This window comes from Megascapheus bottae, chromosome 1 (genome assembly GCF_031878675.1).
Source record: "Megascapheus bottae isolate mThoBot1 chromosome 1, mThoBot2.hap1, whole genome shotgun sequence".
Lineage (NCBI taxonomy): Eukaryota > Metazoa > Chordata > Mammalia > Rodentia > Geomyidae > Megascapheus > Megascapheus bottae.
Window position 1 is genome coordinate 21,604,388 of NC_143509.1, and position 26,243 is coordinate 21,630,630.

Here is a 26,243-nt window from a genome sequence, read left to right on the forward strand (position 1 = left end):
ATTTCCCTCCCCCCCCCCCGAGTGGTGAAGTTTTCTAGAAATAGAAAGCATTTGATAGCCTTGGTTTGATAGCTACAAATTGGTTTGACATCCTACCAATTATAATTTATGTAAGCATGCCACTTTTGATTAATGTACACTTTAGAAAACATGTGGAAAGCCCCCAAACAAATGCATATCTAATTTTACTTCTTCATAAATACAAGCCCACAGGAATACAGAAATATAAGAGTATGATTTTAAACAGAAAAATGATAAGCAGAAAATATTTTTGGAATTTTATTGCATTAATCAAAAATTTCCCAAGGATTTGTTGTTTTCAGAGCTCGAATCTTGCATTCACAATGAATCGAAATCTCTTCCCTTGTTTGCTTGTGTGTCAGGATTTGTCACTCTCCCCATAAACAAAATTGATTCTAGAGGGAAAAAAAACACATGGTAAGAATTTCTGGAGGGAATAGTAATGATTATTTTTTCTTTTCTTTTTTGTTTTCTTTGTTTATTGTCAGGGTAATGTACAGAGGGGTTACAGTTACACTTGCCAGATAGTAGGCACATTACTTCTCACACATTGATACCCCATGAAAATGGGGACAAAAATATGATTATTTTTTCTTTATAACTTAAAATATATATAGTATCTTCTCTCTTGAGGCAATGTCTAAAAACAAAACCATCTTTTGTCTAAAAGACACAATTAGGTCATCATTTAATTATTTTCTGGTAATTTAGGGGGGTATTAACATAACCAATTGTCATGGCGAATGCGTCAGTGTCTGGTTTTCTTTTTATATAGAAAAGAAAAAAAAAGGTGAGAGAGAAGTGTACTTCTAAATATAGAGCCACCATCAGCAAAGGCGGCATGATAAAATGATGACAGTCACAGTAGAGTTTGGGATCCCTGACAGAAGCCATCTTCCTTTCATGACAGGATATAAGCCTTGGGGTTAAAAACACAGCTTCCCAGATCTCATCCTTTGCCCTGAATCAAAGCTCACTTCCCTGTGAAAAACAGTATTTTCATACCACTCGCGTTTTCAAATCCTCACTTGAATGATAGACCATAGAGCAGAAATGCTACCACCTGATTCCAGCCATGTGTGCAAGCTAGAAGTGGTTAAGGATGAGAGGACACACATGCACGCACACACACATACATACATACAAACACATGCACACACATACACACACACACACACACACACAAGCATGCACACAAATAATAATAACAGAGGCATCAAAACAAGTCGCTCCTCTCCTCCACTGGGAAAGAAAAGTCCCTTAGAAGGGTCCAGGTCCGATGTCAAAGTTGACAACTTTGTGGTAGATCATTTACCTTACTCAGATATATATATATATATATATATATATATATATATATATATATATATATATATATATATAGTTAATGTGAATTTTTAAAGTGATAGGATAAGTTTCAAATTTTAAGATAAATATCTTCCAAGTAGTAATCTCAATTAATTTATTGCTGTTCTGTTCTGAGTCAGACACTTACTTAGAAGAACCAGTGATGTGGGTAGAGGCACAATTTCCAACAAATTTTATTATTGTTTTATTTTTATTTATTTATTTATTTATTTTGGTGGGTCATGTGGTTTGAACTCGGGGCCTGGGCACTGTCCATGAGCTCTTCAGCTCAAAGCAATTGCCCTACCCTGGAGCCAAGCCCTATTTCCCGTTTTCTAAGTGATTAATTGAAGATAAGAGTCTTATGATCTTTAGTGCCTGGACTGGCCTTGAACTCAGGACCTGAGCACCACTTCCTTGTGGTACCAAGGAATTGAGCCCCAGTCTTTGCTCATGCTAGGCAAGCACTCTACCACTAGGCCAAACTCCCAGCCCAACGTTTGGCTTATCTACCATGGAATAATTTATGTTAAATCATTACAATCAATCCCATCTTTCCTGAAAAGATAAAAATTATTATAGGAAGAAGAAAAATAAAGTCTCTACTGTTCAGATGGGAAAATGCAGTTACCTTGCCAGGGTGAATAATCCATTTAGTCACAATAAGAATCTGCAGTGAAGCTTCTGCTACTGGAGGCTGAGAGATGAGAATCACCATTTAAAGCCAGCCCAGGCTGGAAAGTTAGTGATAATCCTATCTGCAATTTACCACCATAAAGGTGAAAGTGGTGTTGTGCCTCAAGTGGTAGACCTATAGCCGTGAGCAAGAAAGCTCAGCGACAGCACCTAGGCTCTGGGTTCAAACCCCAGGATCAGCATATACACAGACAAAAATGAATTTGTTCTAGACTTTTCCATCTGTTTCTTTCACCCAGAAGAGCCACATTTTTTATTGATCCTTCATATAGCCATAAACACAGTCGCCACTAATTGGGAAGATTAATCATGCCCCTGAGCTGAGCACACCTATAACCCTAGCTACTCAAAAGCCTGAGATCTGAATATCTGAGTTTGAAGCCAGCCTAGTCAGGAAAGTCTATGAGACTCGTGTCCACTAAATTACAAAAAGAGACAGAAGTGGAGTTATGGTCCAAGTGGTAGAGTATTTTTGAGCAAAGAAAAGCTCAGGGACAGCATCCAGGCACTGAGGTTAAGCCTTCAGAATGGCATAAAAATAAATAAACTGGCAAATAAATCAATAAGTAAACCAATAAATGAGTAAACAATGGTTTTAGGAGGCAGGCCAAAACAAATCAGTATTTTTTCTATTTTTTTGTCTCCTTACAAAGATGTCCCCATATTTAATTTTTAAAGAAATCATACAACATCCCCATTAGATGGAAGCAACTTTTGCCTCCAGATATTAAAATATACAGCATAACCACAGCTAACGATTAGAATAAAAGATTTCTCAGTGACTATCTTGCAATCTGACTCTCCTTTCACCACAGGATCTGAAAGAACCGTAAATACAAAGTATTGTCTTATGTATAGAGTTCTTTTCATTTCAAAACCATGATTCATTTATTTTTCAGAAATGGCACATATCTTTTACATTCCTTTTCAGTTTCTTGTTCAAAGACTAGGAAGCTGGCTTACATACTTAATCTAGAAAAAGAAAAATATGTTCTTTAGTTTCCTGGAAATTTAACTTAGAGCTTTTGATAAATGTGCTCCAAAGAACTACTCACATGGTAGAAAATTCCCAGTAGTGTAGAGAGTTTAAACAAGAAGACTTGTTTGGTCAAAAGAAAAATTTAATTTTGGAAAAAAAAACTGTGTCTGAAACCTAATGTCACTTAGCTTCATATTTCAGAAAGTCAACAGAGTATTTTATGTAAAGCAAGAAACAATTTAATAATCTACAATGGTACTGTGAGTCACAATCTCTATTGCTCTCAAAAATGTATTGATTTCATTTGTAACAGAAAAACCACTACACACACACACACACACACACACACACACACACACACACACTTTTTTTTTTTCTTGCCAGTCCTGGGGTTTGAACTCAGGGCCTGGGCACTATTCTTGGGTTTTCTCAAGGCTAGTGCTCTACCATTTGATTCACAACACTTTTGGCTTTTTCTGTGTATGTGGGCACTGAAGACTCAAACTCAGGGTTTTGTGGATGCTAGGCAAGCACTCCACTACTAAGGCCATGCTCCCAGCCCCAAATCACTACATTTATATTGTTTTAGGTTAATAGTCCATTCTCGTGTTGTGTCACAATTTACAGCTTCTAATAAATGACTAGCCATTCATTTTTAAACATACTTTAATGGAATAACCCAAGTTTAGAATGTCTTATTACAATAATGATCACAAATAAAATAAATGGATTCTTTGGGGTTTTGAATTTTCACTGCTATTTTAGAAAAGCCTTATAACATAACAGGTCACCCATTTAGGAACATGGTCAGCAAATATTTACTTGCATACTGATGCCCAATGTCTTTCAGTTTTCTGTATTCAGTAATCCTATACAAGTTGTAAGAAGTAAGTCAAATAGAGTGCTCAGATGATATTTTAATGCAGACATTACCCACTGGTGGGACTGATATGGTGTTAATATAATGTCAATGATTCTGAAATTATTCCATTCTTTCCATAATACAGCTTTCAAAGGGGTCCGTAGTAATCCCACAATGTTATTAAAAAGAAATTGATGCATGTGGGGGTAGGCCAAAGCTATCGGGTAGACAAATTAACAGAGGAAGAAGTGAGAGAGAGAACAGAGACCTAATCGTCAATGTATATCCTATGGAACAAGGAAAATTGAGGAATAGGAGAGATTGGAAGAGATGGGGGAGAATGTCAAAAGGGGTGAAAATGACCAAAATGCACTGTAGATGCTTTGGGCTCATAAACTGACAGTGCAATATGACTGCTCCATACAACCATCTAAAGTTAAATATCAGTAAAAAAAAAAACTATTAAAAAAGCCAATATCAATATTTCTAGCTGATTGAACAGATTTGGATTCTGACTTTAACTCTCATCCTTTTCCCTTTCTAGAAACTTTTCAATTCTCCAGCCTTATTTTACTCTATTATCTGCTCATTTATATGCATTGATTTATTTGTCATGAATGCATAGTTTGGACAGGCTTCACATATTCTTTAGGTTCAGGTCTAAAATAAGGAAAGTATGGCTTAGGAAAGACAAGCAACTTATATTAATAGTTAAACCAGCTAGGACAAGAGCCCACATTTGACACCAGGTCCAAAGGCTCTCCCAGGTTAATGATGTGCTCTTTTGCCACATTCTGAGCTGAATGAGATACGATATCTCCTATGGTTTATTACTATCACATGGACATTGTGTTGGCCACAGGATCCTAAGAGTGAGTTTAGAGATCTCCCCCACTGAAATCCCATTTCTGGTTTCTTTCATTCTTTTTTTTTAAATCATAATCTATGGAGGCAGTCTGATTTTCTATAGCTTGACATCAGGCCAAAAGCCAATGGGTTGCACTGCCTCTTCTTCCTTTTGTATGTAACTGTGTCATTCTTCCACCAACTGCCCAGATTGGATATTTTTAATGATGCCTGGACCCTCTGTTCCATGCAGATCCTGAACTATGAACTCACAGTTCCACAACTTTTAATCTCCACCCTTGCTTTGACATCATGGAAACACAGTCAGCCTCCCGCTCATTCTACCATTTTCTGGTTGCATTCTCTTAAGCAAATATCAGCCCAGGAACTGTGTTAGCTTTAGAGATGGGAATATAAGATGTATACACCATCAAGTAAGCCATTTTTATTGTATTCCCATTCCAGGCTCTTGCCATGTTTTAAAATACAACATGGAATACATAACATGTGCTTAACAAATATATGTGAGAAGGACAAATAAGTTCAGATGTGGACATAACTGGCAACTTAAGCAGTAGCTCAAAATATTCAAAAAATGTTACCTGTTGGGTTATTCTTCAGAATAAACAAAAATGGATGGTTTGCTATGAACCTAGTTTGTGTCAGACTCATAATCACTGGAAGATCCACACCTATTAAAAAAAAAAGAGGCAAGCCATTATTTAGCTATTCACATTGAAGCATCTGTAAAGCAGATGTAGGCACGATACATTCTGTAGACAGGAAATGTCATTTGTGGCAGGGAGCTAGCGCTTTCTAAACACAGAAAAAAATTATAATAAATTAAAGAGCCACAGAGAAGGACATTAAGTATTATATCATTTGTGGAATAAATCTATCTTCGCATTTTTATTGACAAAGGATGAAAGCCAGATTCTAGATTGAATTTAATGGAATCTGTTGAAAACAATGTTATATTTTACCAAGTCATTTTTCTACTCATTTTTCCTCTGCATCATAAAATTTAATCTTATAATATTTCAACTATTAATTCATCTCCAGATATGCTTGTATTTCATTTCTCTATTTCTGGTTTATGGGAATCACATCTGAGTTTGAAATTACTTGTTTTGCATTTACTTTCCTGATATCATTCTGTTAAGCTCTGTTTTTAGGATTTATGTTGTCAATGTATATGACATTGTTATAGCATCTGGCAGTGTTAAAGATGAGAACATTGAGATGTATAGGCAGTTTTTCTTTCTAGGTTAAGTATTTTTCCAGTCAAATCAGGTATTTTTTTCACTGCTACGTCAATGATTTTCTCCATTTATTTTTCAGATGCAAGAAAGAGATAGGAACAGAGTTAATCAGAACTGAAATTATTAAAATGTAACATCAGTAATGTGACTTCAAGCAACTTCTAAACAAAATATCAGCCTGATACTGCCCAGATTAACAGTGGACGTGGGCTTCTGTTTTAATGAGGGAGATAAATCAGAAACCACAGTCAGTTATACTCCTGTTCTCATTAGCAGTGACTATTTGGACAGTTTGTTCTTAAGCAACTCCTGAGCAAATCCTCTAAGTGAAAATTCCCAGACATAATACTGTAACCTCAAGAGGATCAAGGTGCTTCTAATCCACATTCCCTTCCTGGAATGATGGTGACGTACTAGATTATTCTAATTATAAAGGGAAGCAGTGGGCAATAACACATATGGCTCCAAGCCTGAAGACAGAGAACCTGATTTCAGTTCAAACCCTGCCGTGTATTTGTAGCATGATCCCAGCCAAACTCCTCCACATGGCTTGCTCCACATGGTGCAATGAGAGATTCGGTCAGTGATTGCATGACCTGAAGAGACTCCTCCAGGTCTGTGTAAGAGCAGTTGGAAAAATTACTTAGGAGCCAGAAATCTCATCCACGTGAATCCTTCTGATTTCATCAAGGATATAGTCCATCTCCTAAAACCAAGGTGTGTGTGTGTGTGTGTGTGTGTGTGTGTGTGTGTGTGTGTGTGTACTAGGCTTTCAACACAGAGATCACTCTTGGTAAGCAAGTGCTCTACCACTTAAGCCATTCCCCCAGCCATTTGCTTTAGCAGATATATTTTTTTTTCAGAAGGGATTAGCCAGGCACATATGATCCTCCATCTACAGACACCCACATAATTGGAATTGTAGACAAGAATGACCATGGTCTCAGTCTCCTGAGTAGCTGAGATAACAGGTGTGTGACATTAGAAACCAGCTTCATTTATTTTTTTTCTCATCATTTTTGTTTAAATTAAACTAAACTTAATTTTTTATTCAATTTTATTTTGTTCCAAAAGTTCTATATAAAGGTTCACAGTTACATAAGTAAGGTGAGCAGTTGGCTTGTGATTTCTTTTAAGTATTATTTTGTATAGCATAGTTATTACTTCAAAGGTCATTGTTAAGGAAGTGAGGTCTAGAAGAACAGCTCATAACAAGGAATGTTTCACAGATCTCCTGGTGAGTGAAACATACAGACTCTACCTCACAGGTCTGAAAGAAGGATGCCCACAGCTGGTCAATGGACTGCACTGGAAATAACAGAGCAGATAGCAAAACACAGTGGAAGGCTGTGGTTCTTAACCTTGGATTGAGAACTTCACTGGTCTCATTTAGAAACTTAGAAAGATATTAGAATTTTCTATTACCTCTAGAGATACTGATTTAATCATTTTAAAGTGTAGTCTGTGCAGAGGATTTCCATAAGCCACTATTTTTTGTGAACATCAATTAAAATGAAGACTCACTTGGTGTAACAGGAACTGAAACAATTAAATGTGATTCAATGTGATTAACTGCAATTACTTAAGAGTAAACATTTCTAAATAATAATGATTTCATATTTGAGTCCCAAAAGTTGTCTCTATGTGTTTCATCTGTGAGTTTCCAATTCGCAAATGAGAAAATATCAATAAATCGTGCTTTAACTTCTATCCCACTCCTTTCCCTGCTCTACTTTTCTGTGTTATGCTGCAACTCCATAGCATGGAATATGAACCTCAAAAGGCATTCCATGTATATTGTCTACTTTACTTCCTGCCATGTGCTACACAGCAAAGAGTACATTATGAGCATATGACAAAAATATCAGTTATTTTCCTCCTCTCCAGTCTTTCCAGCTAGCTTTTTGAGAAACTGTTGGTCTTACCAGTTGATGTAGAAGCTTCGCTGCCATCTTCATTTATCTCCAAGAAAACTTTTTGCATGACTTTAGAAACATACACTTCAGAAGAATCTGATGGACAACACACAAAGGTGTATTTAAAATTTCAAAACAGAAAAAAATTCAAACCAAGACTTCTTTTTCATGTGCTGGATTCACTATACTTCCAAATAAGCAAAAGGAGAGGTATCAAAAGAATGAATTATTTCTTCTTTAATAGTTTTCTAATTAAAACAGGCCAGGTAATGGTGGTTCACCCCTGTAATCCTACCTATTCAGAAAGCTTGAGACTTAAGGATTATGGTTTGAAGTCAACCCAGGCTGAAAAGTCCCCATGAGACTCTTCTCTTCAATTAACCACCAGAAAACTAGAAGTGGAGCTGTGGCTCAAAATGTTCTCGCATTGAGCAAAAGAGTTTGGGGACAGCTCCCAGCCCTGAGTTCGAGCACCATGACAGACAAAAAAGAAAAGAAAAGAGAAGAAAAGAAAAGCACAAGTGTTTGAGATTTGACTCCGGCAGACCTGAAGACCTGACATAGACAAAGAGCAAGAAAGAAAGCCTAACTTTCCCCCATTATGCAAGGTAAATGGAGAAAGGTATTAGCCTCAAATCAGATATCCCTTAAGGGAAATATTTGAATAGATACAGGGTTTTTCCTTCTTAGCAGTGGTCTATAGGCAGAAAGAAAGGAGCTTTCAGATTTAAATGATTCCTATCCTTTGCATTCAACTGAAAAGTCAATTTGCACTTTACATCTTGAATTCAATTCTAATATGAATTTAAGACAAAAATTTTCTGTTCCCTCAGACTTAAGAGGCTATGAAAACATGAAGCCTTCCTGTCATCTGCTACACTTTGGAACTAGGAACTAAGATGTGATAAAATGTTCAGTGTAAGATACTGTCTTACAACATTTTTTCTGGTGAGGATTCGAGCTGAGCTGGAGTATCTCTTGGTGGAATTGATGTAGGAGTGAGTACTACCTTGTAAGGATTATCTTCATGAAGGAGGAGCAAAGCCATGAGTTGAGAAGTCATGATAAGCTGGCTCTGCAAGATGAGAAATTACCAGTAACATTCCTCAAAGTGTCAACAGACATCTGGCAGGAAGGTGGACTGGCAGGAAGCAGGACTCAAGCCAATCAATGGATATAAACAGAACTTGTAGTAGAAACTTGTCAACTGTAGAAAAGGCAGTCACATATTTGCACAGATTCACTAGACTATATTAACATTGAGTCTGAAGGTCAGGCAACGAAACAAACTCACTTCGTTTGTCTGGAATTAGACAGGTTCATAAGTAAAGCACAGAATAAATGAGGTAAGGACCCTATAGTAGGTGGGAGAGGAAAATGGTCAAAATGGCACCAACCCAAATGGTTCCCTAGCTGAGTCCTGTGGCTGTCTACCTCACTGCAGACCAGGTGTGGCTTCTCTGCCTTTGCAATAATAATTACCTTTTTATGTTTCTTTGAGACTCCCCAAGTGGGTCTTTATTAAATTAAAGGAGCTAGAAGATTTCTATGGCTTTTCTGGGAGAGAAGCAACCATAGATAACGTGCTACTTTCTTCCCCACATGTAATTTACTATTCATTTTGTATCTATGCTGAGAAAAGGAGGTCATCTGTATACATTTTTTTATTTCTCCAAGAGAAATTGAAACATATGATGTCACTGAGATTAGGAAGTTGAGATTCAGAAGGATAACAGATCACATAGAATCAAATAGCAGCGTTGAGAAGTCAAATATGAATCCCAAAGTTTCCCAGATTAACTCTCTAAAGTATATGTATGTTGTGATGTATACAGTATTATCTCGTTCACTCACATGCCCATACTACTAGTTTCAGACTGGCTGAAAATAACTCATACTGAATCTTAATCGCACATGGTAAGTATGGATAGCAGGGATTATCTGGCTTCCTGTATGGTCGGCAGTGGCTAAGGCCACACTCCAGGCTAAATAAATAAATAAATAGTTAAATGAGAACCACAATAGTTAAAGCAACTCAAATTGGTAACCGAAGAGGATAACATTTGAAAATACTGGACATTTGTTCTCACCTCTATTCAAGGCTTTTCTGTTCTGTAAATTCTTCCCTGAAGCATTTTAGAGTTATTTTCTTGAATCTGCCCATCAGAGGAGATCTACAGTAATCACAAGTAGCTGAAAATGTGGAGGGTGAATACCTATTTGAAAGTCTATGGTATATTGCTTGAGATTTTGAAGCAAGAACTTGGGAAGGGAGAAGAGTGAAAAAGCGAATGAATTTATTACAGATTGGAAGGTGGTGTGCAGGCACATTTAGAAGGTGTCTTAGAGCAGAGAGCTGACTGTCCCATCCAGGGGCCAATAGAGTAGTGACTAATTCACACTGTGAAAACAAGTAAGTGTTTAAAGAGTGGACATAATAATAATAATAAACATGGCTGACATAGGTAAGCCTCATTCACCATCTCCACCAGGACGCTTCAATCACTTTACCCATCTACCCACAAGACTGATGAGTGAATATACTAATCTAAATACCTTTTCAGAGTCCACACATTTATATAAGAATACAAAATATCTTTTCATGGCTTCATTTCTGGCTTTATTGGTGGTTAATAGGAGATAAGAGCCTCTCAGATTCATCTACACAGACTGACTTTGCATCTAGATTCTCAAATCTCAGCCTATTGAGTAGCTATGATTATAGGCATGGAACACTGGGATCTGGCTTTTTTAGTTGTTTTTTTTTTTTCAAATGAGTGAAAATTGTTGCAAGCTCAGAGGATTAAAAGACTGTCTTGACAATATCATTAAGTGAGCAATTTAATGAGGCACAATTCCCCAGGTGCAAGTTAGTTTGAAAATTCCTTTTCCAATTTGTTATTAGCTCAAAGGACTCTTGTTCATTCTTCCAGCTTTGCAAAGCATTGCAACTTCTTGATTGCATTCATCGTCTAGTAGAGTATGAATGGTTGCCTATTTCATGGGCTCTACTAACATGGAGCTTTCGAATTGGTTTATCAGAGATTTATTAGCCCACCTTACCAGAGAGAATCCAAGTTTTAATTTCCACTTTTTAGAAATGGAAATACAAGCAGAGTAGAAACAAAATTCCATGTAATAATTTTACCTACCTAGTTTCATTGAAATTATGGTTACAATGCTTATCTAACATTTGAAAACTTTTTACATAAATGCAATGATAACTTTTAAAATGTGAAATAGTGCTACTTACACACAACTCTATGTAATTATATATATATATATATTTACCAATGGATGTATTTCTGGTTGAATATCCTTTCAGTTTTCAGATTGGACAGTTAATACAGTGCAAAGAAAACAAACCAACAAGGCAACATAAATATTATTATCATATTACCTGTTATTCCAGAAAGATCGCAACCACCACTAAACATCTCAGTTATATTCAAAGAATATAAAGCTTCCTTGAAGTCTAGTTTTTGTTCTATGTTAAATCTATGGGGGGAAAAATGAAGAAGAAAAGTCTTGACACATTGCACATATGTACTAGCAAAAGACTTTTTTTTGTCAGTCCTGGGGCTTGAACTCAGGGCCTGAGCACTGTCCCTGGGCTTTCCTCAAGGCTAGTGCTCTACCATTTGAGCCTCGGCACCACTTCCGTTTTTTACTATGTATGTTGCACCGTGGAATCAAACCCTGGTCTTTGTGCATGCTAGGAAAGCACTCTACCACTAGGCCAAATTCCCAGCCTGCAAAAGGCTTTTTTTTTTCATATAAAATAAATGACTTGGATGAGATTATATTGCGCGATTATACTGCATCTTCTCCTTCCTCCAAATTTTATTTTCACTAGATTTATCTGTCAGTTCTAGGTTCTAAAATCCTTGATTCCTATATAAATAGTTGGTGGGAATGGATTACTCATTTTTTGTGTGTTTGTTTTTGAAGTAACAATTACTCAAAGACACAATTCTGAGGTCATTTCTTAGCTTCTTTCTTAGCAGTGTGAAGTTTTCCACTAGCCATTCAAGGTGCTCAGGTTTTTCACAACATATAAAACATGGCTTCCACAAGTGTCTAATGCTCAGAGAAGATGGTTGGGCTACTGAAAAAACGTTGATACTAAGAGGATTGTTCATTTAGAGAAGGTATTTATAGCTTGTCCTTTGTCCCATCCACTGTCAGAGTTGGTGTAACTCTTTCTTCATGTATGCAGGACTTACAGAGGAACAAACAACTGGAAGCTTGGAGGGGAACTTTCCTTTTAAAGGTAAGGGAATAAAGGAGAGATGGGGACAGGAGGGGGCAATCTATGCTTCAAATGCAAGAGCCTTAAGTCTGGTCTCCAGCACCCAGCTCACTTCTCTGTTCTCAGGAAGAGTGACTTAGCCATAGACTCTCAAAGATTCTCTCAAGGTATGGCTTCTGTAACATCATGGGGATAATGGTCTCTGAGTTTCATTTTCTCATTTAAATACAAGGGGAAAAGAGCGAGGATGTGCAGATCATCAGTTTGCATTTTAAGGGATCCTTGCAAATTCTGTTCAGCAATGGGGAAGGAACAAATTTAACATCCCTAAGCAGGGGCCTGAGTCTGTTTCCCACATCCGTTGACACTCGTGATTAAGGTCTGTCTCTGCTGACCTTATGCCAAATATTTATGTGAAATGTTTTCCATTTTTCCTTTTAACTGCTTACTAAGAAATATAAAATGCAACATGATATTTTTGAGGTGTTTTCTTTTTTTTTTTTCTTTGCCAGTCCTGGGCTTGAGCTCAGGGCCTGAGCACTGTCCTTGGACTTTCTCAAGGCTAGAGCTCTACCACTTGAGCCTCAGCACCACTTCTGGCTTTTTTTTCTATATGTGGTACCGAGGAATCGAACCTGGGTCTTCATGCATGCTAGGCAAGCACTTTAACCACTAGGCCAAACTCCCGGCCTCTGTTTTCTTTTTTTCTGATACTCATTAAGCCAAATAGAATATGGGCCTCTCAAAGTGACAACTATATTTTCTAGTATATTACAAATTGGGATATTCTTAGTTCAACAGAGAAATAAATTTAAAATAATGACAAGAATATTGCAAGACTTATTACAATTTCTAATCATCACTGAAAAGTCATTTGAATAACTGCCTTGCTTATAATATAGTCCAAATGCAACCTGCAGCAATAGAAATGCATTCAACTGTTTAATAAAAGTGTAATCTGCAGTCAAGATATAATTGCCCTAATTATTGTACCCACAAACAGCCATCTATGAAATTCCAGTTCTATGAATTAGCCATGAAATACAAAACTTTAATTTTTCACAAAATTATTTCACAAAATATGATTCTTATGACCATGAATACATAGGAGAGCAGAATTTTTAAAAAGTTGACTTCCAGGTTCAAAGTCAAGAGAGATACTAGAGCTATGATTTAAACTTTGGTACATTTGAAATCAGAGTTAAATTGCTGACTGCCACTGCCTTCTAATCAAACTGTAATTCCAAACCACCATCTCAATCGATATATGTAACATTACCTTCCAAAGAACATGAGTCATCATATTTATTGCAGCTGTGCTTAATCTACCCTTTTCCTTAATCCTCCACTGAAATTGTCAAAGGAACAGCCTTTGGAAGGAAATAAATGAGCCCCAAAGATACTGGTTAGGGAAATAGCAACTAGATAATTATGAAATGAATTTTTGGCATAGACACACAGTGTCTAATTGCTTAAGAGAGAGCAGTAAATTTCAAATTTCCAAATGTAACCATTGTGCTCAAGTGGGTCTCACCCAGGTAAAAGCTGGAGAAAACCCACATTTGGGTTTAAATGTAGACATATTCCTAAGTCTCCAGACCTTTCTGTATAGTCCACTCATCTTTATATCCAGAGTACTTATTTATTGAAAAACAAAAGCCAGGTGTCCCTCTCTCATTAGGTGAAATCTCATTTCATACAAAATGGGCTTGAGCCATTATTGCATTATTCTGATCTGGAACTAATCATACCAAATCTATATAGCAACAGTATTTAGTAGTTAAACATACATGCTAACTCCTTCAAAAAGTTAAAATTTTATAGACATGAAAGTGGCTTGGTTGTTTACCATATTTGTGTGGACTAAATTTATTATTATTATTTATTGTTATGCCAGTCCTGGGGCTTGAACTCAGGGCCAGGGCACTGTCTTTGGGCTTTCTCAAGGCTAGCACTCTACCACTTGAACAACAACACCACTTCCAGCTTTTTCTGTGTATGTGGTACCAAGGAATCGAACTGAGGGCTTTGTGCATACTAGGCAAGCACTCCTGGTGCTAGAATTCACCTAAACCCAGAACTCACTAGTCAGACTAAGATTGTTTTAATATCATAATCTTTTCTCTTCAGCATCTTAATTGCTATGATTACAGATATGCACCATCATGTGTGCCTGGCTCTATGATCACCTTTTACCTATATATTAGCATATTCTCAGAAAGCTTTTTTCTTCTGGAATTATGCTTTGAACTCAGGGCCTCTCAATCAGTTCTCTGGCTTAGCTGACATCTATCAGTCTCGAGCCACACCTACCTTCAGTCCAGCTGGGAATTCCCCCTTTCTGCTCAGGCTATCATTGAACCTCAGTCTTTCAGATCTAAGCTTCCTGGGTGGCTAGAACTACCGATATGAGCCACCAGAGCCTCATTCAGAAAGGTATTGGAGTTGTTTTAGTTTTATTTGTAGTATATACAGAGGAATTTGATAAATTGAAGAAAAAGACTCTTTAACCTAAGAAAGTTTAACTTCTAATATATGTATAGAATCTCATGTTGCATTTAGACAAAATAATATTATTTTCACTGATATCCAAGTAGGAGACATTATCTAAAAGTAGATATCCAATAGGTTACAGAAAGTCAGAAACATTTGCTAGCACTATAGTGTTTTAGAATATACCTATACTGAATTCTAAACTAATTCTACATTATTAATAAAGGGTAAGTATCTTATAAATAGTGACTATAACCTAGCAGTTCCATGATTCTAATATAGCTTGGAAATAAGCAATCTTATGATAATTATTCTCTCATTAGAACCTAAAATTTTGTTATGAACAAAAGTTTGTTTTACAGCAGCACAGAGTTTGGTATAGTATAACTGGGTGGATTACTTCTGTGCTCTGTACTCATGTTTGTATGTTGAAGCCCTAATCCCAGCAGCTATAATTTGATTTTAATTGGAAATAGGTTCATTACATTAGCCTAAGGACATATTGGAATAGGGTGGGCCCTTCATCCTATGATCAATGTCCTTATCACACCCGAGAATACCAAGTGACAACGGATGACAGGTAACAAGAACAATCAAGATTAAATAATGAGGTCACAATCCTACTTACTAGCCAAGAAATTCCAAGAATGGCTGGCTAAGAGAAAAAGCTCATGCTGCCCTCAGTCTCAGAGACCATGTGCCCCAGGCAATTCTAGACTTCAGACTTTTAGAAAAGAAATACAAAAGAATGGGTTTCTGTTGTTTTAAATCACTTAGTCTGCATTGTTTTTTCTTAGTTTTTTTTTTTTTTGTTCCCCACTTACCTCCATATGGTACTTCTAAAAAACTAATGCAGTTGCTTAACCTGTTTCAATTTTATCAAAACCATCACCAGACTTTCCATAGACTTTCATTTCTATCACTTGGTATGGCTACCATAATTCAGTACCACAAATTGGGTGGCCTAAAGACAGGGATTTATTATTTCAGAGCTGTACCTGCTGGAAGTCCATAAACAAGATAGTTGCCTCCTTGGTTTCTTGGGGCTACCTTTGAAGGAAGTCTAGATTTATTCATTTTTCCTTGGCTTCCACATGACAGTCTTTTCGTTGCATCTCAGGCCTTCTTCCTGCTATGTTCATTTCTACATGCCAATTTACCTTTTCTATAAGGACAGGTTGCTCTAATTTAATTCTTCTATAAAGACCTTGTCTGCAAATAAAATCACCCTTCAAAGTATGAATATTAGCATTGCCCTGCAGCGGTTTGGGAAAAGGCAATTCAATCCTCAACAGTTGGAGCCTGGAGGAATTAGAAAGAAGTCTGAATCTACACCATGAAAGTAATTATGTGAGAAATGTGATAGTTTAGAGAAGAGGATAAGACCAATCAGAGATATTTTTAGACTACAGAAGCCAAGATGGATTTATTGATCATAATTCCCTCAGGAATCCCTAAAAATGATAAAGAAGGGAAATCTGGTACAATTCTTTATTTCCTGTTCTCAGTGGAGTTTGGGGAGCCTCCATTTTTGTTGGTGCATTTATTTTTAGGGTACAAACATGAATGTAGATTGATTGAAAGTATCATTATTTTCATTTTATGTTGTGACTTCCATGAGACCACACAGGCTATTTATGGTACAGTTTTCAAACTCTGTTGGCTTTTTTTGGTTTGTTTGTATGTTTGTTTGCTTTTTGTCTGTCCTCAAGCTTGAATTCAGGGCTTGGGCACTGTCCTTGAGCTTTCTAGAGGCTAGTGCTCTACAACTTTAATCACAGCATGTGTATGTGTACAAACGAATGCTAGGCAAGCCCTCTACCACTAGTTCACACACTCAGGCCCCCAAACTGTTTGTTTTTTTTTAATGCAAAAACAGTGAGATTTTCAAATTTACATCCTGTTTTATTTTTACATTTTATTTTACTGTTTTTTTCTCCTTGGGGAGGAGGGAAAGGAACTACATTTGGAAAGATGATTTCAAAATTGTCATTATCATTTCAATGGTTAGAAAGTAAGATATCAATCACAGAATAAATTACAACCTCAGCATTTGACATGTAGTAGTAATTACAAAACTATCTTTGGGAAAATAGATAACATTCAGGGAGATATGGAGATGATTCAAAATTGCAGGTGAGGTTAGAATTCATGAGTCAGATTTCAGAGACAGGAATAGGGAAAACAATATTTCTTAGACTGCATAAGGAGATCAAATCCTGCAGAACAAACTTGCCTGGACATTTTTATTTGAGAACAGAAAATAAAAGTAAGGCAGGGAAAATAAGAGAGAAAAAAGAATGGGAGAGAAAGGGAGACAGAAGAGAAAGGGAAAAAGAAAGAAGAGGAAAAGAGAATTAAAGGAGAGAGATTTAAAAAAAACACTATGCAATAAAAGCATGAACCTTTTTAAAAAGATACTCTTTAGGCTGAAGGACTGAGAATGTGGCTTCATGCTAGAGTGTTTCCCTGGTGTGCATGAGCCTCTGAATTCTGTTCCTTGAGTTACAGAGAAGGATCTCTCCCCAGCCCCCCCCCGCCTCTCTCTTGCCCTCCCCCTGCCCCTCCCTCTGTGGTGTTTACAAAAGTTAAGAATTTAAACTGACTTGAGCACTGGGCACTGGGTTATTTTCATCTTATACCTTCCCCTATCTCTTATAAACATAATACTAATCTTGATAGCCATTACTTCCTAAATTAATCCTTCGTAGGTTCGGTTAACTGCCAAAAAATTGACCACACCATTCCATTTGTAATTCAAGAACCAGAGTATATACACCAACCTAGGAAGAGCCATTTCTACTTCCTCCTCTTGCATCTCAGAGAACCATGTCAGGATTTGGCGAGAAGTCATTCGTTTCTCCACTTCTTCCATGCTTACATCTTTTGCAGGAAGGACGATGATTAAACTAAAGTCATCACCTTTATAAGGCAATTCCAAAACCTGGTACTTTGTGGAGGATTCAGAAAAATAACCTGCGAATGGGAATACAAAATATTGAATATTTTTCACTAGTCAAACCAGGCATTATTTGGATAGCTTCTCATCTTACCATATTTTGTCCTCAAATGAGCTGTCATCATTGGAATTTTGATAGCTGAACCATCTTTCTTAGTAAAATCCATCAGCTGTGTATTCTCCTTTCTGAATTTCTGTTTCCAGTCCCCTTTGAAATGAATAGCATTCACCAGGACAAGGCGCGTCAGAGGGCCAAAATCGTCCTTTGAAAACATGTTTTTAATTTTTCCTAGAAAAGTGAAGAAATACACAATTGTGACTCTGTGGAACTGCTCTGAATAAGTGAAAGCAAAATGTCTTGGATGGGAATATTTCAGGTAGGGTACCTTATTGCACAGTCTAGTCTCGGAATTTTGAGGAGTGAGAAATGCTGTTATTGCATATTTTACTAAGAAATAGGTGCAAACAGGATTTGCGAGGAATCAACAGTACATAATGCAATTGTTTAGGTAAATTCTGGTTTTGAGGCTATTTGTATCAATTGTCTCTCAGCCAGAAGGAATGAAAAACTTCTATTTTGTTGTTCTGCATATGTACTGGTACTGTCTAGACTTCAAGGCTGTCAGCTGGTTCTACCTATCAGGAAGGGTAATGGCTCATCCAAACTGACAATCACTCACCAGGGAGTGGAAAGGAGAAAAACAATGTGAGCTGGTATGGTTCCTTTCCTAAACACTCTGTCTTCTATTTCTTTGCATACAATTGTTGCCAAGATAAGAGACATAAACATGTTGGAGCCTGGTACATGCCTCCTTTGCTGTCTGTGCAAGCACTCCTCATCACCCCATCTCAACTTGGTTTCTCCACGGAGGCTGTATGTGAGCAGTAACCTTCTACAAGAATATAAGTCTCCATAGTGGATACATAATCAAGCAAAGAAACCACCAGTAATCAAGGAGCTGCCGTAAGCTGTTGCTTCACAATGGTTTCTATGAAAACTTCCAATAACCCTGAAACATTTACCTAGTAACTACATTTTCAAAGAGATATCTAACTTGTAACCTGCTAAACTTTGAACTCAGAAATCTACCTGAATTTCAGCTTATAACTTCTTTCTTCAGTCACTTTGGAATTTCTGCTAATTTGTCATTAAAGTTCAGACTAGACTGCCAAGTTTTTGAGAAGACCTAACATTCACTGGTAAATATTAACGTGTTCAATGCCAATGTGCTAATTATGGGCAGCATCTGTGAGAAAGAAAACATTTGGAATTGACAGATCTAACTTTCCCTTAGTCAAAAATACACAAACTTTAAAAAAAGTCAATGCTTGCCCGAAATGATTATTATTTAAAGTATTGTATTATAAATAGGAATCTCTCAATAAATAGTGACACAGTATACTTTTCGACACAACTTACAATTTCTCTGAGTTTTCCAAGTTAGTATTAATTTAATTAATAGTGGCTGGTAATGGGAGATTTGATACTTTTTGTCATTAGTGGAATGGATACTTGGTCATTCTTGAAGATATTAAAACCCAGGGATACAATGGAAAATAATGATTAGGTGATAATGGAAACTTTACCATCTGTTTTGCTTTCTACCCAAGTATTTATTCTCTCTGCTGAAGACATTGCATCCAGAAAATCCACTCGTTCTGTAGCACTCTGAAAAAACTCCTTGTTGCCATGGAGATAGTGTTCGTTCACTGAGAATCCTTCTTGAAGGTAGAGGGCACTGGCAAGATTAAATGTAAATTCTTGTTTTTTCTCTGAGCTGGCAGAGAAAAATGACTTCAGCGCAGAAAATTCTTCTCCTAAAAATGATTAGAATGTATACTGACATATTGAACAACATAAAAACAACAGCTTTTCAGCTTTGCTATCTAAGCATTCCTGATTCATAGAAATATTTTTGTACTCTTAGGTATAACTAAGGATCCTAATTTAGTATAAATATTCAAAATGCCTGTCTTCTGGAGAATATGGATTTCATAAGAAATCAGCTTTTTATGCAAGAAAAAAGAAAGACCACATTATTGTAAAATTTTTCAGAGATAAAGAATATGCATTTATTGGCTAATGGAGAGCCCTAGTTGAGAGTTAGCTCATGTTTAGTTGCTAGAAACTTAAATTTAGCATCTCATTCTTTTTGCATTACATTATGCACAAATGATATTCATGGAAGAGGAATATTAATGAATGACCATGGGGGGTATGACAGTGATGCATGGTTCTTTCCAATGTAATTTTTATCTCAGCCTAAGAAAACATTGCTCTCTGAGCAACTTTTCCTGTCCAGCCTTCAAAATTACGAAGTAATCCATATCATTATCTCTAGAGATAGATAAGAATCAGAACTGCCTTCTTGTTTGGGCTCACAAATGTATATAATTTGGCATTCTGAAGGAATAATAACAATCATCAACTAATAGCCAAATGAATCAAGAGTCAACTGAACAAATCACTACTGGCCTATTATTTGTTGGTTGGTAGTTTCTGACCACAGTGCTGAGAGAGATATGACGGAGAAGCATCCATGGCAATATTTTGCTAAATAATTCCCAATCATTACAAATCATAAAGATTTCTCATTCATATTTGACTTAATTTCAAATAATGAGTTCTTTCAGAGTCTTCATTATATTTTCAGTTAAATACCACTTTAGAACTTAAAACTGATCATATTTAATCTCTACTGAAGAAAAAAACTGTAGGGGTCAGGAGTTGGGCCTAGTGATAGAGTGCTTCCCTAGCATGCATAAAGACACGGGTTCGATTCCTCGGTACCACATACATAGAAAAAGCTGGCGATGGTGCTGTGGCTCAAGTGGTAGAGCTCTAACCTTGAAAAAGCCCAAGGACAGTGCTCAGTCCTTGAGTTCAAGCCCCAGGACTAGCAAAAAGCAATCAACTATCTACCATTAAATGATACTTCATAAATAAGCTTTTTGTCCCTTGCACTCATGTCCTACTTTACTAATTCTTTTTTCTCTTTTTAAAAATTTTTTTCCTTGCTATTGTACAGAGGGATAACAGTTACATATGTCAGGTAATAAGTACATTTCATTTTTGTTAATTTACTTTCTTGTTATAGAGGTGATATACAGAGAGGTTACAATTTACATGAATTGGGTAATGGGTGAAAAAATATTGATGAGAAGAATTGCTAATAGATACCCACTGAAAACAAAGTCTCTAAGTGTATTTGTGATCATGTTTTTTATGGGATTCAAGCATCCCAAAGGGAATCTTGGTGCAAATAAGACAAAACAAAAGACCAGAAAGCGGGTACTTGGAAGATTTGGTGTAGGGTCAACGGGAAAAGGAGCAGACACATGAAGAAAAAAGGAAGGAGGAAGTGTAAAGAATTCAATATATATCCTACAACATTTAGAAAGTGAGGGACAAGGTGGGTGGGGGAATGGGTGACAATGTTGAAGAGGGTGACATTTATCAATATATTGAATTATGCTTTGTTAAATGGCAAAATAAAAAATAAAAAAGCAAATCCACTATAATCTTACGTTTAAAAACAGAACAAGGACATCACTTTGGGACTCCTACACCCTGTGCAACCAAGTGGAGGCGACATGGAAGTCCCTACCTTACTTGGAGTTCTGCTGTTCTCACACATGTACAATCTAAATACCCTTATAGGAGGTTTTGACAGGTATATTGCATTATATTTCAAACTTCAAGACATTTTATTCACTGAGATAGAGACAAGCATGTCAGAGACTTTAAATATAAAAATGTACCTCTATAGGATTAGACCTGAGTTCTACATTTTTTTTTACAACTCAGGAATAATTCATATGAGAAAGAGAAGAAAGTTAATCTGCTTTATCTGTTGATGCAATTGGGGACAGATGCAACTGTTTAATATCATCTGAGGCATGAAAAGAAGTGCCTCAGTCATTGGGGGTTTACAGAAGGCTTCCTGAGTAAAAATGGCACAGTTTTCCTAAAAGAATCAATTATGGTCAGAAATGAAGAGGCAGAATTTGAAACTCATTTTCAGGTCAGGAACAAGATGACAGATTTTGAACCCACGTTTTTCCAGCCATTTGTAATTTATGAACATCTCAGAAGAAATGGGAGGGAGATAAGCCATTCTATCCATCTCCTCCCCTCTCAGTCACTCAGTGGTATGGGGCCTTGCTCTTGGTTGGGGAGGACTCTGCCCTTGGAGCCACCCCTTCCCCAGCTACTTGACTTCCTGTCTTTCCTTTCATTTATATTGTTTGGACTTTTTTGTTTTCTTGAGGTTTTACTTTTTCACAATTTTTATGCATCTCACTCCCCCACCCTTTTGTTTTCAGTATGTTTCTTCTATATGTTTAGATACAATAAAGAACTCTTTTCGTAAATGTTGTTAAAATATTTAAGGGTTAATAATAATAATGATAATAATAATGATAATCTCTTTCAAGGAAAATGTATTTGTTTTCTTACTAATTTTACTGTCTGTAAGCCTCCAAGAATATTTTATTTCAATTATCTCTGGCCAAAGAGCTTATGTCTATAGAGCAGAGTCATATTTACCTGGAGTTATCATAGACAGATATTAATTGAGATGACATAGTCTCAAGAGACTAAGATGACACATCAACACAGTAGTGTCTGGTACATGATGTGGACATTTGATACATCGCTATGATGGTGACAGTGACAATGTTGTTCAAAATCCACAGTCCTTCATCCTCCTATTTCTCTCTATCATTTATATCTAGCCACCTGAAGTAATTTTGATTTCAGAGGCTCTTAAATTTCTCAGGCTAGACTGGATTCATCTTCACATTCATTTTGTAAATATTAATTAGTTTTCAAAATGGCATCATATGCCTTAAATGTTTCTGTGTGAAAATGTGGGATTTGCTGAAATTAATGATGTTTCTAGAATACAGTGGCCTTATTATTATTCATAATTCATAGAGGCAAAGGCTTGCAAGTCACTAACCACTAGCTTCTTTTCCATACAATCTTTCTTTCTTTCTTTCATTCTTTCTTTCTTTCTCTCTCTCCCTCCCTCCCTCCCTCCCTCCCTCCCCTCCCTCCCTCCCTCCCTCCCTCCCTCCCTCCCTCCTTCCTTCCTTCCTTCCTTCCTTCCTTCCTTCCTTCCTTCCTTCCTGCTTGATTTCATTTTGTTCCAAGAGTGGAACCCACACTCAGTACCTGACACTTAGCTCAGGTTTTCTACCACCTGAGCCATGCCTCCAACACCTATGAAAAGGAATTGATGATTTTTAATCCTTGTTGACAGTATTTTCAGAAATTCAAATTCCTAAATAGGAATTGCTAAAGGCAAATACACTCAAGTGAGTTATAGATAGTGCAACTGAATTACCAAATCAAAAATCCAATGCCTTCTTGTGATAGTTATATGGTCTGAAGTGCTATAAAAGATTAAAGTCCTAACCACTAAGGAAGTTGAAAGCAGGAGATGGCCTGGGAGATCTTTCAAATATGATGTCAGATGCAAGCTCAGCTGACCACATGAGCCATGGGGAGACTCCCATAAAACAAGTCCTATGAGCAAGAGGCTTCCGGGTAATTTAAATGTTCATTTCAAATTGCCCTTTGAAGCTATTAAATAAGCTCTTTAAGGCATGAATTCAAGCTTTGCTTGGTCTCTTGCTTGTGTGGGAGCACATTAATTTCATCGGAGTGGAAGAAACAACCTACTACAGAGAGAGTGAAGAAGTGGTATATCTCCATGAAAGACAATGAAGTACAATGATTTGAAACTGTTTTGAAGTCAGGGGCTTGTGGCTCACGCCTGTAAGCCTACTACTCAGGAGGCTGAGATCTGGGGATTAAGGTCTGAGCCAGTCCAGGAAGAAAGTCTGTGAGTCTCTTATCTCCATTAACTACCCAAAAAAGCCAGAAGGGGAGCTCTAGATCAAGCAATAGAATATTAGCCTTGAGCAAAAAAGCTCACAGACTAGCTTCTGAATTCAAGCCCCTAGACTGGCACACATACAAGAATGTATTTTGAACCATTCTAATGATATTAGCAGATAATCACAATATATATTTCAACATAGTCTGTGGTAATAGAAGAATAAGTATGCATAATACATATGTAAACACATAAAATGAACATAGAAAATAATCTCATCGCTGGCAAAACCAAACACATCAGAAAATACAAAGAATGTATCTGTCTGGATTTCAATTTCTTTTTTTTTTTTTTTTTTTTTTTGAGACAAGGCCTCACTATTTAGCCAAGTGGAGCCTCAGTTTCATGATCTTGTTTTTACATTATTAGTGCTGGGTTTAGGGCGATGAACCACCAGATGGCCTGCTAGTATGGTTATTGATTTCTTCAATTTATACTGAGAAATGAGTACAGGTGACTGAAAGTCACTTATACTTTTGGTCTCCATTTTACTATTTTTTTAGATTGATTTGTGACTCATTTCCCATGTTCAAGTTCTACGATTGTAACTTTCTTCCTAATATTTACAAAATAAATTTCAGTACATTTTATCTGCTATAAGTAGTTGCATACAAGTCTCACCATGTGAGGTTTCCGGAAGCTTTAAAGCTTGTCTTATCTGTCGTTGTGCTTTGCCTTTTGCTCCCAGTTGCACCATTCCAAGAAGGACAGTTGCTCCGAGAGGGGAAAAGACAATGTTGTTCTCATGAGATAAGCAAATTGCCTGGTAAAGATCCACTGTGAATTCGGTGTTCTTTTGAGCCCAGGTTCTTGAGGCTTTAATTTCAGAAGCAATCAACAGGAAGCTGTACCACAAGAGCTTATCCATTCTGACTTCTGTGGGGTGTTTAGTTGGAAAGTTATGAGATTTCAAAATCGAGTTCTCATACTGAACTCAACAGAAAAATTCTCCTCTATTAGAACTTTCTGTCTCATAAGAACATATTACCGTAGGAAAACTCTGAATCATCAGCTTTCTGACTAAGCATCATCCAATGACATGAACACTCCTCTAGTAGTGGTATTTTTTCAGTTTTCCTTCAGTTTCTTAAAATCACAGGAGAAACAATAATTTTACAACATTATGAACAAATGACAATGTACCTCTAAACACTTATACCATGCTTTTTCCAAATTTTTAATGAGATATCTACAGATGAAATACCAAAGAAAACCTACAAAACGTACTCTAAAAAGATTTATAGTTTGAGTAACGGAAATGGAATAAAACCAATCACATTGCAGGTAATTTTGAGTATATAACATTACAAAGTTAGTGCATTCTATGTAATTTGAACAACTAGGCTAACTTTCAGTAGGTTTTCTTACCTAGTATGAAATCTCATTTCTACTTGGCAAAACACCCTGAAGCCTATCTCATACATTTACAAAGAAAGACAAAGGAAGTGTCAAAAAGATGCAAAGAAACAAAATGATCATCAAACACAATGGTATAATCATAGCAACAGAAAAAGAAGTTTGGAAATGCAAATGACATCTTGACAAAAACAATTAAATATAAGAAGAACAACAAGTGGAAAGCATAATTGATACATATGGTAAACATCTTAGTAAAATAAATGGGAAATTCAACTATCTGAAGACTGAGAAGAATGCATTTTTTTTTTTTGCCAGTCCTGGGCTTGAGCTCAGGGCCTGGGCACTGTCCTTGGATTTTTCTCAAGGCTAGAGCTCTACCACTTGAGCCTCAGCACCACTTCCAGCTTTTTCTAAGTATGTGGTTCCAAGGAATTGAACCCGGGTCTTTGTGCATGCTAGGCAAGCACTCTACCACTAGGCCAAACTCCTGGCCCAAGAATGCATTTTGTAGTAAGATCACACATGCTTAGTAGATTACAAACTCAGAGTCCTCATGATTTTAATTTTATTTTAAAAATAAAACATATTAGTGACTATTCATTAGGAAGTAACCTTTCCTTGGGGTGAAGTTAAAATGTTAACCATAGTGTATTATAACTTTAAGGAAATGGGGAACTGTATTTCTAGTGTTTTGCGGCCACTGGGCCAGCATGAGCCATAATTTATGTAAGAATAAATAAGAACCACTTCTAGCTTACAAGATCACTCCCAGTCAAATGATCTCTAAAAGTAAGCTATGGAATCATAATTATGACATGTCTGATCCTTTTTATTACATGTAGTTAAACTCTTTTTGCTTAAACATACATATTGCAAAGAAAAAATAAATGCAATCCAAAGCAAGTGGTAGAAAATAATATGTTGATAATTGTAAATATCATTTAAATTATCTGTCAGGTTTTATAATTAAGGATTAAATCAGTACATTAGGTTATGAAAGTGTGATACTAAGGAAGCTTTTATGGGTAAAGTAAATATCTATCCTTATGTTCTGATATACTCAGTTTCTCAGAGTATTATGAACCAAAATATCTGTTTGTAGCTATGTAAGTAGTCAAAAGTTTACAAGTAATTTTTAATCAGATGGTAATCCATCATGCACATCTTTTAGCACTTGGTTAATACTAGAATAACCAACCATATCATACAGCTAATAGTTTTGCAAGTTAACCTTTACATTTTTGAGCATCCCTCTCTCCCTGCATATTTATACACATTTAATAAACTATAATCTCAGACAAATAATTGGATTAAAAAGTTTGCTTTCCATCCTGTTTTCAATCAT

The 26,243-nt window shown here is 36.5% G+C and overlaps 1 protein-coding gene across 1 annotated transcript; it reads right to left on the reverse strand.

Moving 5' to 3' along the window:
- Positions 1–291: 291 nt before the first annotated feature.
- On the reverse strand, positions 292–26,243 carry Serpini2 (serpin family I member 2). Its single transcript, XM_090335243.1, has 9 exons — positions 26,222–26,243; positions 24,161–24,415; positions 19,221–19,451; positions 17,728–17,922; positions 17,458–17,650; positions 11,330–11,427; positions 7,939–8,025; positions 5,354–5,443; positions 292–416 (listed from the first exon to the last, which is right to left on the reverse strand). Exons 1-9 carry the CDS (start codon positions 26,241–26,243, stop codon positions 340–342), a joined length of 1,248 nt encoding a protein of 415 aa, XP_090191369.1. The 3' UTR covers positions 292–339.